The sequence below is a fragment of the Centrocercus urophasianus genome, unplaced genomic scaffold (genome assembly GCF_019232065.1).
Source record: "Centrocercus urophasianus isolate 14NV4802_14NV808 unplaced genomic scaffold, USGS_Curo_1.0 seq_10, whole genome shotgun sequence".
Classification (NCBI taxonomy): Eukaryota; Metazoa; Chordata; class Aves; order Galliformes; family Phasianidae; genus Centrocercus; species Centrocercus urophasianus.
Window position 1 is genome coordinate 74906695 of NW_024884142.1, and position 18834 is coordinate 74925528.

The 18834-nt window shown below is 39.3% G+C and overlaps 1 protein-coding gene across 1 annotated transcript in view; it reads right to left on the minus strand.

Annotated features, from left to right (window-relative positions):
* Nucleotides 1-17818, minus strand: part of KCNK5 (potassium two pore domain channel subfamily K member 5) — a 34784-nt gene extending 16966 nt beyond the window's left edge. Inside the window, exon 1 of the mRNA XM_042827823.1 lies at nt 17580-17818. Within this exon, the coding sequence (XP_042683757.1) occupies nt 17580-17765 (186 nt within the window). The 5' untranslated portion in view covers nt 17766-17818. The remainder of the gene's footprint in view (nt 1-17579) is intronic.
* Nucleotides 17819-18834: the final 1016 nt, after the last annotated feature.

Genomic DNA, 18834 nt, shown 5'->3' on the forward strand with positions numbered 1-18834 from the left:
GAGATTTTCAAAAGCACCTGTCCTTGTAAGCAACACAATCATAAATAAAACTCAAGAGATTATAATATTACAAGTGCCTACCTTTATTAGGCTAATATCCTGAATAGCCATTCTGCCCTTGAAGAAGGCACCCTCTTTCCAATTATCCTGCTAAATAAAAAGGAGCTGTCCTCACTCTCCTGCCCAAGCACTGATGGAAGCTATTCCTTCCCTGCTGGCATCATTATTTTAAACACACCATCAGTTATGTGTTAAACAACAAAGGAAGTTCTTGGTAGATTGAGTCTTGAACAAAACAAACTTACATATGGGCACTGGATTTTGTTTTACCTTTCTGCAAGCATAATGTGTAAAGGAACATCATAAAATAAATAATCTAAAATGTGTAGTGGGGACCAATCATCAAGATTTCTTAATACAAAACACTGAGTTGGAGGAGAGAGAAAATCACTTGCTTAGGCTGCAAAGGACATTTCTTACTGAAGACAGTACTGCAGGTGCAAACATTTTACTTCACATCCTACCTAGCTGGCAAAAAGAACCAGCGTAGAGAATGCTTATTCGTCACAGATAGGAACGCTTGTTATTTCATTCTTCAAAGCACTCATTCGTTTTCTTCTTGTTAGCTTGCAATTTAACCAGATTAAGCTATTCTTTAAAAAGGCAATGAGTTGATTGACTCATACACTGCAGAACAAGTCACACTCTTCAAGCACAATCTCAACTTATTAGCCAAACACAAGAAGGTGGGAAAAGATTTTCACATACAAAATTAGAAAATATGATTTAGCCTGATGTCAGCTTGTTATCAGAAGGTCAAGCAATAAATCAAGAATTTAGAGGAGACTCAAGAACTATCTTTGTACTTGCTCGAACCTGAAAGACTCAAAAAAATTTAATTGTAGCTAATATTTATGAGTCCAAAGTCCTCAGGACACAGTCCGCTGGAAACAATTTGAGTCTATAATCAAATTAATTCTATGTTTTTGCTTGGCTATAGGGAAAGTAAGCAATTGTACCTGTAACTACCTACTTGAAAAGATTATTAAAAAAAAGACAAAGTGTGACCAGGATGAAATTCACAGACAGTGCCGGTGTTAAATATACTCAATAGTCCCCTCTCCTCCTGCCCACCTGTAAATTAAAGCCAGGTGCTCATGCACTGACCATTTTAGTAGTTAACAGAGACATAAATGCTAATCTCTGCAATGAGTTCTACCCTACTTACAGCCAGTCTTTGTGTTTGCTTCCACACAGAGAAAGAATTTAAGTGTTCCTGTATTATTGTTCCTGTACTATAGAATCACCTGCTCAGTTAGCCTTATGTAGCTGGCCAAACATCAGCTTTCACTTCCACCTCAGCAACTAGCACCATCACCTCATTATTCTCACTAGAGTAACACAAGCTTCATAGAATATTAATATTTTCAGCTATGCTTGGATAGTTACAACTCAGTAATAAACAACAGAGAAAGCTTGCCTGAGGACAGGATGCTTGACAAGATGCTTGTTTTAATTTGTATCCATTGGCATGGAGAATAAGGGTTAAGAGTTTTAAAAGAAATTGAAAACATCCCGGGAAATAATCTTCAATAACATGATAAGAAATTGTCTCTTGTGGGACAAACAAGTGAACGGAGAACAAATGTACCACTTAACCGTCCTGCCAGCTTCTGCAATACCTGCAAAAGAAAAGCAGTAGTTCCAGGAAAGGGTGTTGATTTAACAACAAAAACATATACACTATAATATGCCTTTAGAAAAGAACCACTGGTTTAGGTTGAATTATAGCATCCTAGCATCCCACAAAAGACAGCAGTCTGGCAAAATGCAGGTTAACATGTATGTCAACTAGATAATTTCCTTTTCCAGTCTACACTATAAACGGTCACTCCTTCAATTAACCTAACGTAAGAGGTGTATTCAAATAATTCTGTATCTTCAAATTGTATTTTATTGCCCTTGAAAGCAATATAGGTTTTCTCATCAGTTTTATTCACAGAAGATAAAATCTCATACAGAAAGCACGTGGGCTACAATAAGTCACTGCAGTGCTTTAAGCATAGAAGTAATGATGGAGCAGTCAACTGTCAGACTGGATGCAGCTTCTAGAGTTGTTTACTGGCATCATTTCAGTCACTAGTGAAGATTAAAGATTAAATCATATTACCATTGGATTCAGACACACTGTAAATCAGGAGACCTTATAGACTTTGTCACACCTTCAATACATAAATATCTTTTTCAAACATTTCTTGCACAGCTGACTTGACAGGCCTGAAAACAATTCTGACAACTGTAAATTGTATTATTGCTTTAGTTTCAAGAACAAGATACATTAATGAAGAACAAAAGTTTAAAAATGTGGTATTTTAAAGGCTATATTTAAGATGTTCTAGGCAGCCTCACAATTTATTCCGTCTCTCCCACTCCCTGACATATGCAGTGCTATTGAAACCACGAGCAGCAGATGCAGAAGATATACATGCTTTTCACTATATCACGGCATCCAATTGTACATTTTAGACTTATCAAAAAAAGAAGCACATCAAGAAAAACAAAACAAGGAAAAGCTGGATGTTGGAAATCCTTTTCACTGATGTATTGCTGTCATTCTACAAAGCATTGGTGAAATTCACCTGGCATCATTTGCAGCCTTCTAGTCATCTGCCTTCAAGAAATGGGAACATAAGCATAAAGGGACTAGAAGAATGAGGGGAGTCTTAAGGGCTAGCTAAAGCAATTTGGATTACTAAAAAATAAGGGCTGAGAAGGCACAGCAGTCCCTTCTGATTGTGTACTAAATCAGAAACAGGAATACAAGTCAACAAATGCAAAAGCCATTTAAATAAAAAAAAACAGTGTTGGTATAACAATAAAAACTGAGCACAAACAAAACTTAACTGTAAATTAAAACAAATTCTCAACCTAAGCAATAGTTTTTATTCAACCCATTAAGCATGGCAGCATAGATAAACTCCCCATCTACATCAAGCTCCAGCTTAATAGTGATTGGTTAAGTTTAATGAAAATATTTCTATGATAATGGTGTCATGGTAAGATTTCAGATCTGAAATATTTATTGTAATTCTAATGCATTAGGTATTGTTCTACAGAAATATCTTCTTAGTAAGAAAGCTAAGAGTACTTCAGACAGAGGTTATGAAAAAAAGTAAACAATTTCAGTGCTTTCTGTAGCACCTTTCAAAGGCATGCCAGAATTCTGTAGCACCGTTCATTGGCATGGGGCAGACTGAGCAAAGATAAAAGCTGCAGACTAAAACAAGTTACTTGGAAAAAAACAGCGCAGTGATAAACAGAATAACAAGACTAGCAGCACTAGCATGATTTATATTTTTTTTTGAGGAAGACTTCTAATAAGCTTAAAAAAAAAAAATCCTTAAAATATGGTACAAACATCATCAAGCAGATGTCATTTCCTGTAGTATGTGTAGGTATACTAGTTGCTTCCATGGTGTTGAACAACACCCTCCTGATTTTGTAAAGCCTCATCTTAAGACTACATTTTAGATGTACATGCTAAATTTACTGATTTTGGAGTTATAATTTGTACTCATTACTTTCACAAAGTGCTGCTTCGCTGAAGGTTTACAGTTGGCTGTTTGGTCTACTGCTATCAGACATAACACAAGAGCTGTTCTCTTCAGATTAAGCACATTTTGCATGAAAATACTCCAGCTGATAAAGGAAACAGAACCCTAATCAAGAGCTGCAGTGGAAATACTACACAACTCAGAGGGGGAAAAAGAAGGGGGAAGAAGTGTAGGTCTTCATCCTTTTGTTTTGTAAAAAGCGAAGCAACAGTTTCATTTACCACTGAAACTTTCATTTTTAAGTCACTACTTTAAAACATATTATTTACAACAACAACAACAACAACAACAACAAAAAAAACCCAAAAAACCAAAACCAAACCAAAACAAAAAAACCCAAAAAAGAACAGATGCCTTGAGAAATTTTCAGTCAAAAGACACGAGCATTTTCTAAGAAATCTTAATTTTGTGAATGTATATCTGTGGCAACCTATCATACTTGGCCTACCACTGATTTGGATAATGCTTATAGATTTCACAGTCTGCAACAACTTCTGCGTTTTGTCTTTTTCTCTATCCTCATGGAAACTCCCAACCATATTCCCAAACTACCTCTACTGAAAGGAATGCCAAGTCTGAGGCTTCAGTTTTCACTCATAATGGAGCCACAAAAGAAAGTGCAGCCCAAAGAAGACTGGGCTGAAGCGCAAGCCCCTCCCTCCTTCATTACCAAGGAGAGTGAGGCCAAACAAGCATTGCTTGTGTTAATTTACAGAAAAGCTAGGAGTAATACATTCTTTGGAATTATTTGTTGCTCTTTCTGTGCTGCAAGTGTGTAATAGTAAAGTCTCTCATAGCTGCACTAGCAATTTTCCTTTGTAAATTAAATCACGTGATCAAGTCTCTAGGAAAGCACAGAAGAACTTAAAGCCACTGTTTGGTTATTTATTCATTTATTTATTGAGGGGGGAGAAACTGAACAGCTACAGTTGAACAATTTAAGTTCTCCCTCACTACCAAACACTCTCAATCACAGCACTGTAAGAACTCAGATCCTTAGAACTTTTAAGTAGTCCAAACGACATCATTTGCCAGACCAGTGGAACAGCCAGAAAAGACAGCCTTCATATGCAGGTCTTCCTGCTCTGACGTTGCTGTCCTACTGTTACCCTTCTTTTTGCCATCACAACTAGGCAGAAGTACTCTCGATTAGTCACATCCCTGCCCAGATGTGAAAAGAAGCAACTTTGGGCTAAGTATTGTAATGAGAGAGACAACTCCCCTGCAATAAACACCCTGTTTTTGTAACATTTTCTACTTGAGGATAAAATACAGAGCTAAGTCCTATTGATATGTAGACACTTAGCCGTAAAAAGAAGAAGAATAACAAATGGAGCTCTACTTCCATTCCACAGTACTAATAGGTGTTACTGCTTCCTCTGGAAAAAAAGTTCTAATCTGTAGGGATTTTAACCTCTTGGAGGCATGACAATATTTTTACAGCACACTCTGTCTAAGACCTGCTTGTGTATGATGTACAGCATGGACAGTTAATTTTCCTATAAGCCATAATTCATAGGACAAACAATGTGAGGGATATTAATGGAAAGAGATCAACAAGGTTATTTCCTTTCGTGGCTTTCTGCAGAGTTAAATAATAAGTGAAACTCATAATTCAGCAAAGTTAAATGGAATAACTACAGAACTGAATGCTGAAGCTTATCTATTTGTGATACTTGCTGATGTTATACTTGTATTAACTAAGTGCTGCTTAACTTTTGTTTTCCCCTTTTCACTGACACGCAATGGACTTAAACACCAACAGTCTGAAAAGGCAACTGGATCACAACTGCAAAGTTTGACATTGTACATGGATTTTTCCAACATTATTAAATTCAGAATTAGATTCCAGTTTAACTAGTTAAAAAAGTATTTTGATGTAAAGCATCTTCATTACTTTACCAGCAATACCTTGAATTTGAGATTATTACAATTACAGAACTGTTTCCTCTTCTTTTTCTTAAGTTCCACATAGACATGTTTTGAAGACAAATTAATTAAAGGTTACTGCAGCTGTTCTGCAGATGCTAAGTGCCACAACTTTTCCTCAATCTCAGAAGATTATTCTCATTCATAATTAAAACATATCAGAGGATTTCATAGCTTTCATTAATACAGCTTAACTTAGAGGATTTTCCAACCAATTCCTTGTCTGGAAGAAAAAAAAAAAAAAAAAAAAAAAAAAAGGGAATTTAAACTCTTGCATTGCATCAGCTGAATTAAGAAGCTGGAAAGCGGTGAAAGTAGATTAGACTTCCTGCCTATCTGAATACATACATGGTAACTAATGGTAGCCAACTCCCCTTTACAAGGACTTTGGAGAATGCTGCAGTCCCCATTTTACAGATAAGAAAATGGAAACAGAAGAGTTAAAAGTTTAATCAAGCACTCACACCAGTTGGTGAACTGTGTAAAGCAGGGTTAGAACCAGCCTCAAGTAAATGTGGTGGTGTACTGCCAACACGGTTATTACCAATTACATAAACAGATGCTAACGCACACAGCCTTTTCAGAATAAGGCATTTTTGTTTAGCTGAAATTAATTTATGCAGATTTAAATTAAGCCAAAACAATAATCATAAAGTCAATTTTTAAAAGTTTACTGATTTTAATTTACTATACGGGGAGAGATTGGATCACATCTTTGTAATGTTTCTTCCCCCTCCCAGTACAAACAATCAGCAACTCAATCAATCTTTGCAGAATTCCACCCATCTATAAAATGGTACAAACTGAAAAATTTAAATAGAAAAGCTTTGGTACTAAGCAAGAAAAGTAAAAAGGGAAGTCAAGTTTACAGTGAGTCTTCATCTCCATCATGTTTTCAGTGTATAAGAACATTTCATTAGGACATGAAAATTGACAGGTGATCCAAGCTGGGCAATTTTGCTTACAGAAGTCTAAAGAAAATTTTCAACTCATTGAAGGAACTACAAACATAAAATAACATTGCATTAAGAAGCTGATTATGCTTCTGTGATTGATAGCCACACATAACACCATGCATCTGATTAAGAATCTCACAGCATGTAAAGTTCTTTCTAGCCAGGAATAAACTATTACAGGCTTTCGGATTTCATCCCCAAATTTTAACACAAATTAAAGGTCTTGCTTCTCTGAAGACAAACTAGAAGGTGCTGCTGAAGCGTTGGAAACATCATGCATCTCCTACTTAACAGCCTGTCTTAAAGAAAAAGAAGCTTAAAAAAAACAACAACAAGGAAGTCAATAAAACAGTTGTTACTGTCTGACACTTAAGTGAGCTTATACATGGTGGAATAAAAAACTTATTTTTCTGAACAGCATCAACTCAATGAAACAAAACTAAAAGTGATCAAGACTTGGGTGGAGCAGAGCTGTAGGTACAACTGCATTATTCATCAAGCAGACTTCTGTACTGTGTAATACTGTAAGCTATTAAATCTTTGGGGCAGAACCTTTACTAACTCACCTTCTTAAGACAAACAAGTTTCCGGAGTATTTTTAGTCAACTAAAAACTTCAAATAACCTCACCACACTAGTCTCTCTGTCTGTATCTTCCTTCAGAATGCAGGAGGAGGAGGCAAGGCAATGCAGGCTTCCAACAACTTAGACAGGATGTTTTGTAAGAGTAGCAAGGTGATGGCTTTATGTTAAGAGAAGTACCAAGGGGAAGAAAACTGCCAAGAAACACTATTTGTTTTGAAACTTCTCTTATAGACTGTTTAGATTTATCCATGGATAAACTTGAAACAGTATTATGTTACATACTACAAGCCCCCTCAAAAATCAGCCTTGAGCTAACCTAGCATTTATGGGAAGAAGCTACTCTGGACAAATATTTTCAAATATAAACAGAGAGATGTGCCAACACAGTTATGGCAGGATATGAAGGATTGTGATCAATAACTAAGTTAACCGTGCAAAGGAAGAGCCTTATCTAGACACACTGATATCTGTAATAGCATCACTTCCATGTGGTAAGAGCTTGAATTTGAACAAATAACATTATTTTGCTGGTAAGAGTTGTCTAAGCATTATAATATTTCTTAAACACTGTATGTATGCTAACATAACTAAACTCAATGCTGCATGAACAGTATAACATTAAAAAGACTACACTGGAACAATCTTCTGCTATTTTATTATGTTCAGTCTTACATTACCACATACACACAAGAGGCTTTCTTCCCATGAAAGCTTCCAATCTGTAACTTGGACCAAAAACAAAAACAACAAAAAAGAGCAGATATGAAACTGAAAACACTATCAAACAAAATCACTGAAGTGCATTTAGTCCCATTTAGACTAAATCACATTTAGTCCCTGAGCAAAAAATGTTGGTTCAAAAAACAAAAACAAAACCCCCCCCAAAACCACTGCATATATTCTATTCTATAGAAAGTGTTTTGAATAAACAAACAAAAAAGGCTATTCACCTGAAAAAAACTTCAAGCAAACTTATTTCACAGCTTGAGTTTATCTTTCAACTTTGCCCTAGAACTGTTTTTCCTGTAATACTCAATGAACAGTCACTAGTTAATTAATCTTCAAACTGAGATGCAGAAGTGCAAATCTTTTCCATTGCTGATTTTACAGTTTTTCATTCTCAGTCACTTGAATATCAAACTACCTTTGTTTAGATTTTGCAATGATAGCATCACACAAGCAAGTTTATTAACTATGATAAGAATGTTTGCCACATCTGATGTCATTATGTCGTTCTACATCTTACTACTGATATAGAAAGGAAGAATGGAAATGCTTTAACAATTACAAAAATGGGAATTTTCCCAGTGGAAACAGAGAAAATTATTTCATATTATGCAAGAGAATTGAGAAGGTAGGGGAGTCAACAAAGCCCAGCTTCAAGTATTATAGCTACACAAGGCACTGGTGACTTTGGAATGTTTAAGGACACCTACTTCAGTTACTGTATTTTACAGTACAACAAGCTTGACTCGTTAGTCACTCAGCTTCAGTGGAATTATTGCATAGAACAGCCCAGTTTATTTGGCACAATTTCAACCTTTCCTCACACCCACCATGCCCTCCATTATAAAACTATCAAATTGCACACTACCAGGTTCATAAAACTTCCCATATATTTGCAGGTCACTCCTAAACATTTAACATTAAACACACTGTAATTGAAGGCAAAAAATAAGCACTGATATGTGGGAGGTAATTAATAGTCTGTGCTCTGTCACTTCTTAACTGCCCCACTCCTGGGGTGGCAGGAAAGCCAAAACTCCCTACTATCATCTTGCTACTGTATTGCAGGAAGAAGGCTCAGCTGGCAGAAGCACTATCGTTGCTGCCTTCTGTTCATTACACTGCTTACTTTTCTATCTTTGATTTCGTGCAGCTGTCATCCCTGCTTAGCAGGCATCTATCACCTTTTCCTTAGAAGCTGGAGTCAGAGGAAGCTCTTGCACTTTGCTAAGTTGAGAAACCTGTGCCTTAAAATCTGCCTGGCATCCAAAATACTCAGAAAGTCATTAAAACCACAGAGAATCTTCAGTTACCTCAAATAAGTGAGACAGTTTTCGTAAGAAAGACACATAGGATTCAGCTGTAAGAATCTATTCAACAGCCAGTGTGAAGCTATTCTCAGCAGGAAACAAAACCACAGCTGACGGCACATCTGTCCAAACTATCAACTGCCTATACTGTAATAGAGCTGAAGAAGCATTCTTAAAATCCACCCAAATAAAGTCAAGGCACTCTCAAAGTGTGAATTATCTCTTTATTTTACTCCTTAAATGTAACATATCTGTGTTCATGTCACCAGTCAAGCTGATAGCTTTAAGACCTTGCACAGACTACGTACCAACTTAATAAAAAACTGTGGTCATACTGCAGCTTCAGTCAGCAAAGATACTAGTGCTACCACAGCAAATTACATGGCAACAGAATAAAATTTACTACTGCCACGCTGCTGTGATAGAAGTAATTTCAAAATTTTTCCTTATCCTTCTCTTGCCCTCCACCTCAAAAATTTTTGGGGAAAAAAAGTTGGAAACACAGTATTATTCTAAAAGGGCAAACTGACAGCAATCACTCAACAAAGCTTTCAGACTGCACTGATACCAATGAGAAAGAGTGATTTTCTAAACATGAACTCCAATGCCCTTCAAAAACCCTTGTGCCAACAAGGCAAACTTTGATTACAGAATTGCCCTCTATGATTCTGCAGTCACGTACACACCGCTTACATAGGCCTGAAGGTTGAAATTCTAACTTACCTGGCACGTTATCATAATCCAACTACTTAACTTGATTTTAGCATATTTGCATTACGGTCTGTAAAGGTACTTAGTAAAAACTGTAACAGCTGCATCTGTAGTAGGATATTGCAGCAGTACTGCTAAAGGAGAAACCAAGTTTGATTATATCACTTTTCCTTATGCAGCTGCTTGGCTCTAGATACCTCCTCTGTTCCTTGGGTACTTGGAGGAGACTCATCAGCCTCACTTCTCTCAAACACTAGAAAAAACATTTAGAGCTGCTGTTTCTCTTATAGGATACCACACATGATTCTTGAGCAACTTTCCTTCAAAGATTTTCCTACTCGCTTAGAGTAGGTTGGGAGTGCAAAAAAGGAGCAATATGAGTACTAGAAGTCATGCACAGAAGTCATCACTGAATTTGACATTTTCGCCAAGCCACCAGAACAAGTAAACCAACCAACCACAACACAAACCAACTAAAACAACAACAAAACCAAACAGATGACTATGCTTTCTACCTCAGGACCTTGACAGCCCTTTGCAATATTATTTTCAAGTTCTGTTAGATACGTCACTTGATAGCCAGCATCATCTGACAACCTCATGCCTTACTCTAGAATCCAAACTAACATTAAGGAATTGACATCCTAGATGATAAGAAGGATCAGAATTCAGACATCCATTATAGGTTCAGCTGGGACTTTGTTTTTGTACCTGTTGCAACCTGGAAGTGTCACACAGGTTTTGTTTCTGAGCAGCTGGAACTTGCTTACACAACATTTGCAAGATGCTGGCACAGAAAGTCAATTTACTATTTGTCAGATTGCTCAATAGCAATTTGCTTCTACCATTTGGCTAAGGCAGAAATGTAGTACCTCAGTGAGGCAGCAGCAACAACCAATCCCACATTAAGAGTTAGAAACAAGTCAATCATGAGAAGCACTGCAGATGCACACAGTAGAAAAGGAACGTAACTTCAGACTCAGCAGAGGCTATAATATATCATAATACATATTGCTAGGTTTCTTAATCCCTTTTCAGTGCTCATGTTTCTTCCTCTTAAGAAAACGGTGTATGAAGTTGAAGCCTAAAACATTTCAGAAGCTATTTCACACCCAATATTTCCTTTTATCCACTGGAATTCACATAACACAAGAACAAAAGGTAATTTCCTTACTGATTTGACTGTAAATAGAGCTGCTAGGGTAAGCCATGCCTAGGAGGGATCTCTCCTGCCTACAATTAAAATGTTGGTAAGTACATAATTATTACTGCAATATCTAAGGCTTCTAATACAGAGATGTGATAAACTAAGAAGGATAAAAACAGAACACAAACTGCAAGTCCAAGGTTCCGTGCTGGTGTTTTGTGTGTTGGAGAAAAGATACCATAATACTAGATTCATCTGTTGAAAAACCCAAATCAGAAGACAGAACACAAAGGACGACAGTTACGACTTCAAATTTTTGCCATCCCTTCAACAAACAGAGCTAGTGAAGATGAGTAGTACATACTGCATACTATATTTCAGGATTTTAATCTGACTTTAAGCGTAGATATCCTGTGGATGTTTGTAGCAACATGCACAACATCACGATGATAGCATAGTGGTATTTTAATTTAAATGAAGAATACACGAAAGTCCAACTCTCCCAATTGTCCCCTATTAACGTATCTTGTTTACTTCTAGGGAGCAGACTCAGAGCTTAATGAGCTGAACTAATCCTGGACTAAGCTAAACCTGAAGATGTCTTCAATGAAGAAATCTAAGACACGAGCTACTTGCTCATAGGCATTAAATCCATAGGATCACATGAGAGTCAGCAGAAAATTAAAGTTCCTGCAAATATAGCAATCATCATGTCCTTAACACCAGTAGTTTTGTTCTCTAAGTATATTCCTATTGGCCTGCACTATCTGCCAAAGTAGACAGGGTTTTAGAGCACTTTGTTCCCAGTTTTAACAGGAGAACACAATGAGAACAAAAAGATTATCCCAGTGGCTTAAAAAATATATTGATATTATCATGTTTCATCAACCCCAATAAGATTGTAATGCTAGTTTACTACTAGACAAATATACCAATGGAACTTATGACAAACTTTACCTCAAAAAAACAAACAAACAAAAAACGAACCACAACATTTTTCTTTTAAGCCATTGTTAAGGAGACTCGAAAATGGAAAATTTCATTTTCAGTCTGGGAAACAGTTATCACAATACTATCCTGCTTTCAAGACCACTATCATGAGATCTGAACACCGAACACAGCTAAGATAAAAATAAGATACGAATGTCCATATTTCTGGTTATAGCTTCCCTGTTAATCAAACTATTGACTGCCGTTTACAATCCAGCTTGCTTCTGTTTGCAAGTTAATATGTTAACGTCTATTCGTAGTACCAGTATGAAATGCGATTGTTTTAAAGGTCAACACTATCCAAAACAATTCATTTTGTATAATTATTATTAATAAGAAAAGCAACAATTTATTTTAAAATGGAAATCTACACAAAGTCATAATTAAACTCAATTTTCTCTGGCTAAAGAAGGTGTATTGCAATAACAATATATACAGGGGTTTTATGGTCTTTTAAGACAACAGGCTGTTAATAATCTGCAGGTCTACTTGCATATACCATTATCTCTGGAGCAGAGCTTGCTAGAAAACACACCTAATAGCAGAAGGTAACATGTCAGGCAGTAGAAACATTCTGTCCCCAAAGTAACAGGACAATATACTACAAGCACTCAAGGATTAAGCCCATAGCAGGAAAATCAGAACTTCTGATGAAGTGCTATTGCTCCATCAGCTGAGAGTTGCTGCGTATGCACTATCAGCTTTGTTTAACTATGTTCCAAGAAAGTTTAAACAATATAAAGGTTAAACAGAAAAGGGGGCAGGGACAGATGAAATGCGACAGGAAAGCATGTCTGGTTACACATGACTTTGCATGAAGGTGCACACAGAAAAAAGCTATGGTATAAAGTAGCACTGCCTGTCCTCAAGTTTCCTTATCTAATGCTGCCATAGCAGTATCTATAATCAATAGACTGAGATGCCACAGAGGCACTGTGGACAGCGATCCTATATTTTAATCTCCATTTCTCTCTGCTGAAAGAGAGTGCAGAACTAAAGTTACACATTTGTAAACGTCTACCAATAGCTATTTCTCAGGCATGAACCTCATGTGTGCTGTCAAATCGTTAGGTGGGAAGCATTAGGTATTGCTGTTAATGTCTTTGCTGTTCATCATTTGCTTTGTCCTTGTCTGGTTGTTGCTCATTTTTACGTTCTTCAGATCATGCAAAAAGGACAGACTGTCTGGCATTTAAGCTATGGAATTCAGTCTCCAATTAAGTCTCCTCTACCTTCAATACGTTAGGTAGAAGGAATCAGGAAGTAAACAGACTACCAAACAAGCCCTAGTTGTCTAGAATCTTCCATATTGTATTTATTCACCTCTTCATGAACACAGGAAAGTAAAGATTATTGGGGAAAAAAAAAAAAAAACCTATACTAACTTTAAATTGGAGAGCAACTCACTCTACTAACAATAAGGAAAAGGTGTGGCCCCTTAATTGAATGTTGAACTCATGAAAAGCATTTAAAACTTAACACAAGGTTTTAGAAAATTTGAATTCAGAAGTGCACCTGTCAGTATTTGCAAATGGAGAAGACATCCTGGCTTGGAAAAAATAAGAATTAAAAAAAAAAAAAAAAAAAAAAATCAGAGGAGAAACCACTATTGAGCCACTTGAGGTTATTTCCTTTAGAATAATCCTCCTGTGTGCCAAGTATATCTTAGCTGAAGCTCTCCTTAAGAATCTTCTAAATATTTGTTCACAGCACTGGGCTTTAAGTCTAAACATTCAAGTTTCTAAAGCTCTTTGTCAGGACAGTTTACAGTCCTGCATGCTTTTCAAATAAAGACCTCAGTTATTTGCTCTTGTAAGTTTGCCTGCTTTTCCTGAGCTTAGCTAGTTTCTCTTCTCATTTTATTACTTTGTATAGAAAGTAACCATTTTCACTTACCTTTAAATTATTCCCTTTCTTTTCACTAGCCTTGAGGTTTATCAGTGGAAAGCATTTCTTTCCTTGATGACTATGGTGGACCAGCAAAACAGATTTCCTAGTAAACAAGATGTAGTTCAGTGTTGCAAACCTTTGCTCATATAAATAGTGGTATGAGGGTCAAGAGAGCTCCTCCTTGCATGAATAGCTCCTTTATCATTAAGCTGATGTTTCACAATCAGGATGGAGCAATAAAGAGTAAAAGTAAGGAACTAGAGAAGAGGGAAATGATCACATTACTCTTCGTTTGCTTTGCGTCCAAAACTCATTCGTACAGGAGGGTAAGAGAAGGTGCCATCACTGTGGGTCTCACAGCCTTCTCTCTTCCTCCTCCTAAAGTGTCCCAGGACTCTGAGCCATAGCAGCAAGCCAAGGCAAAGCCGTAGAGTTCTATACAACAGCCTACACACACTCCAGTCAAACACTTATAACATAAGGGTTTAAGTAGCATTACTCCAGTAAGAGTTTAGGAAATACTTTCATGGCACTCATAATACTTGACAGCAAATAGATTCTTCACATAAGACTGCTAGATGCTACTTTTAAGCTTATTCTTAGGTATTTAGGATTAGGGAAGAAATACCTTCTAGCTATCCTAAAACTCTCGTCTTAGAAGATTTGTGAAAGTGTTATGTATTTCAATAAAGTTTATTGCAGTGTATTTCTACAGTAATCAGGTGTTGTGAAATCTTCTATTACAGAATACAAGCCCTAGAGAGTATTTGACAAAATACAATCCCCTTAAGAATCACTCATATTGAAGGTACAAACGTGCCACTCTCTATATGAATTGAAAACCTGTGCCGACAACCTCATCATTTTTTTTTTGAACAGTTAAGATCACCCTACACATTTAACTTTGCATCCATTCCATACAGAACTTCCACTCCACTTACAGCTAACGTTAGGCTGAGGTGAACACACAAGCTAACCTGGGTGGGGAACAAGGGCAGCAGAGAGATCTGTCTCTGATTAAGTCAGTCCTTGTCACTTTTCAGCTGGCTTCTGCAAACAAAATTGGTATTGTTAGTTCAACTTAAACATTTATTGGCATCTTTGCATTTTAACAACCATTTAACTTTTTATCTATGGTTATATTTGCTGAAAAACTTTATCCTATGTGCATCCTATGAGAATATCAGACAAGTAATTAGAAGAGTTCGGTGTGGCTGTGAAGAGTCATATGAGCATCAGCGGGGACCACAAGCAGAGTGAGAGGAAAAGCTCTAAGATGAACTGGAGGCTGTGAAACTGAAAACAAAAGCTGGGAAATAAGTCAAGTCATGCAAAATTCTAAGAACTAGTTCAAAGAGTCCATGGAAGTGGCTCAGTGGAGCACAAGAAAAGTGTGGGTAAAGAAAAAAAAACGCGTATTTTAAAGTCAGCGATGACAAATTGTAAAACACTATATTTGGAGGCTTTGTATGAGTGCAAGATGGCCAGGATTTGCCAAAAGAAAACAGAGATTTGTAACATTTTAAAGAATCATAAAAACCCAACAGAAAAAGCACAGATAGAGATCAACAAATAACCATTACAAATACTATTTGCAGTATACTTTACAGCTCATTCAAGATGAAACCATTATTACCTTCTATGACTTCTTGTTTATTTTCCCCCTCTTAACTTCAGCTGGACTAAGTTTCACCCTGTCACCCTCCTCTGTAGGAAATGCTACTTCTCTCCTTCCAATCACTTCTCATGCTGAATAAGAGCAGCAACAAAACTACAAATCCAGAATAAAGCAAATAGTATAGTTTCCAGTCACCAGTCAGCGTGAAAGAGCAAGCAAAGATTTGTATTTCAGCTAAACTGGGCTGAAGATGACAGCAGAATATCTACAAGGGATCATCAGACCAGCAAGATCGGACAGGGAAAGTTAAGGTATAATTGGAAGTAGTACAGAGGCAAAACAGGAATACAAGAATATCACCAGGAGCCAACACACTGAAGAGGGAAGTCCCTCCTCCACTTTGTGGTGTGCAGAGGTACTCAAACCAATTACTTTGATCTGACTACAGTTTGCCTTATGCTGCTTTTCTTCTCATCAACTCCACACCCATTCACACTCTACAATGCATTATCTCATGTGGTCCATCTGCCCTAGAATTTTTTTTCCTAGTCTTTTTGTTTTAGAAAAAAGCTTTCTACTGCTACAGGATTAATTGTGGTAAGGGTCACAGAAAAACACTAGCTAAATAATTCCCTCATACCAGCGTGAGTTTTATTCTAAACTGAGCCAGAATCTAGATTCTGAATTATATCAGCAGCAAGTTAAACACTGCAGGCTTAAGGCACACCCCAATCCAGACGAGGTTCTTCTCCTGGGAATAGATAACCTAGAGTAAGATTTCAGTTAAGATTCTAGTGCAGCAAAGCATGCATGTCTTTCATTTTCCAGCATCCCTTCACAATTTCAAGCCTCCATTCACTGTTTCACTGTATACTACAGAACTGTAGTTAACAGAAAGCACTAAGACAGAAATGGTAAGGACACAACCAACAGAAAGCTCTATCTGAAGCAGACACAAAACAGTCACCAGCTGAAGGAATAAATGTTAAACCACAAACTTATAACATCAAGAACCATATCTCTTCAAAGCTCGCACAAAACTGATTATGCCAACAGAATGAATGAGTCATTTTCCTAGTATTTTAGTAGACTTTTTGTAAATTTTAGGAATAAAGTTGAGAAGAAAAAAAAATAAAAGCCCAAAGCACGATGACCATAAGATCTAGTCGATATAAGCATTTCTGAAATAAAGTCCTGAGGGACTCCTTTTCACCACCAGAGTCCCTCATATCTGGGCAGCCTATTTTCCGTGGCTCACCTCTGCTTGCCACAATGTTTCAATCGACACCGCATCCACCAAAAGGCTCTAAGTTTATACTACTCGGACACTTACTGCGTGATATCGATTAACGATTAGTTTTGAAGAAGCATTCTGCCAGATAGGAAATGAGGCAATTATCAGCTCCTTATGGCTCAGAAACTCTCAGTCACTCGCCCAAAGTAGAATCTCAGCGCAGAAACAGTGAGCATCCCTGCGTGCAAGGCGTTCATTTCTGACCTGCCTGTACCTCTCCTTCAGGCTTGCAGCCTGACTGACCTCGCGGACCTCTGCTCAGACCCTCACACGTGTTTTCCTCACAACGAGAGCACTCACTACGGAAAAAAAAAAAAAAAAAAAAAAAAAAAAAAAAAAAAAAAGGCGAGGAAAAAAAAAAAAATACTAATCCAGACCAAACTGAGAAGGATCAAGACTTGGCTTCACCTACTCTTCCACACACACAACGTCCGTTGAGGCAGGAGAAACCACTCCGGGTGCTGAAACAAGAGCTGCATTCACAACCAACGCGCCGGACAGGAGCGGGAGCACCCACCCGGCCACCTCGTCATCCCCACGCGCGAGGAGCGCCCACCTCGAGGCACCCCACGCTCTTTTATTGCGGGGATGAGGAGCAGGGACCTACCTGATTGCTCTGCCATTAAGCAGTGAAGGCGGGCGGAGATCGTTCCCCGCGCTCCCGGGACAGTTTCAGGGACCCGCTGCGCTTTGCGAGGAGGGGACGGCCGCCGGCTTCCCCGCGGGCAGCCCCGCGCTGCCCCGTTGCGTACCGCCCCGGACGCCCGCCGGCACCTGCCACCCTGCCTGGTATCCCTTTCCCCACCGTACCTGCAGGATCTTGTCCAGCCCCTCCTGGCCCAGGCAGGGGAACTGCTTGAGTAGCTCCGTCTTCTGCCGTTTGTAGTCGTCGGTAGCCGAGCGCCAGTGCGGCTCCTCAAGCACCTCGAAGATCGCCGCCCCGATGGACAGGTAGAAGATGATGGCCGAGGTCAGCAATGGGCCCCTGTCCACCATGGTGCCGCGGCGCGCAGGCGGGGAGGGCGGATGGGCGGGCGGCTGCCCCGCGCTGCGGCCGAGGGTGTCCGAAGCCGCCCTGTCCTTTCCCTGACACCTCTGCCTTCCCTGCCGTCCGCCGTGCCTCCTCTCTGGCCTCTGCCGCTTTCCCTTAGAGCCTTCTACACTCCCCTCCCACTCTCCTCCTCCCTCTCTCCTCCTCCGCTCCTCTCCGTTCCCCCTGGGCTTGCCTCCTTCCCCCGTATATTTTCCCCTCCCTTCTCAGCAACGATTTGAATTTGGTGCCCTCCCGCTTCCTCCCCCGCCGCCCGCCCAGCTGCGCGTATGCGAGGCCGCCGCCGCCGGTGCGCCCCGAGGTGCCGCCGGCCCCGCCGCGAGGCGCTCCCCGCCCCGCGGCCGCGGTGAGGGGCGGCCGCTGGGGCCCGCCAGGGGGAGAGGGGAACGTGCGACCTCCCCTCCCTTCCCCTCCCCCGCGGCTGTTGGGAGAGGGCGTGGGGGCCGCCGAGGTGAGGCCCTGTGGCCGCGGTGCCCTGGGCGCTTTTCCATTCTTCGAAGAAAAAAGGGGTGACATCCCTCCGCGACGTGTTTTTATTATTATTTGGGGGCTCATACCAATGCTGGAAGGTCGTGATACGAGACCTTTGGCAAAATGCTGGAGGAAAGTCGTCTAGAGCTCTGAGGAGGATGGAAAGAGCGGTAGGCAGGCTTCAGCCTGACAGTGATCCAGGGCACTAGAGACCTTTCAAAGCAGGAACAGCATCTCTTCCTTTGTGCCTATTGTACACTCAATAAATCATACCTTTCTGCATGTTCCCGTGTGTGGGTGTTGTGAGTTTGGCAGCTAGGGTAAGACCCTAGAAGTGACTCCCTAGCTAACTGGAGAGACCTGATAGCAACCTTTCAGTGTCTAAAGGGGGGCTTTTAGAAAGAAGGGGACTCTTTGGTAGGGCTGGCTAAGATAGGACAAAGAGAAATGGTTTCAAACTAAAAGACGGGAGGATTAGACCAATTTAATGAAAGAGGTTTCTTACAATAAGTGTGGTGAGGCATGGGAACAACCTACCCTGAG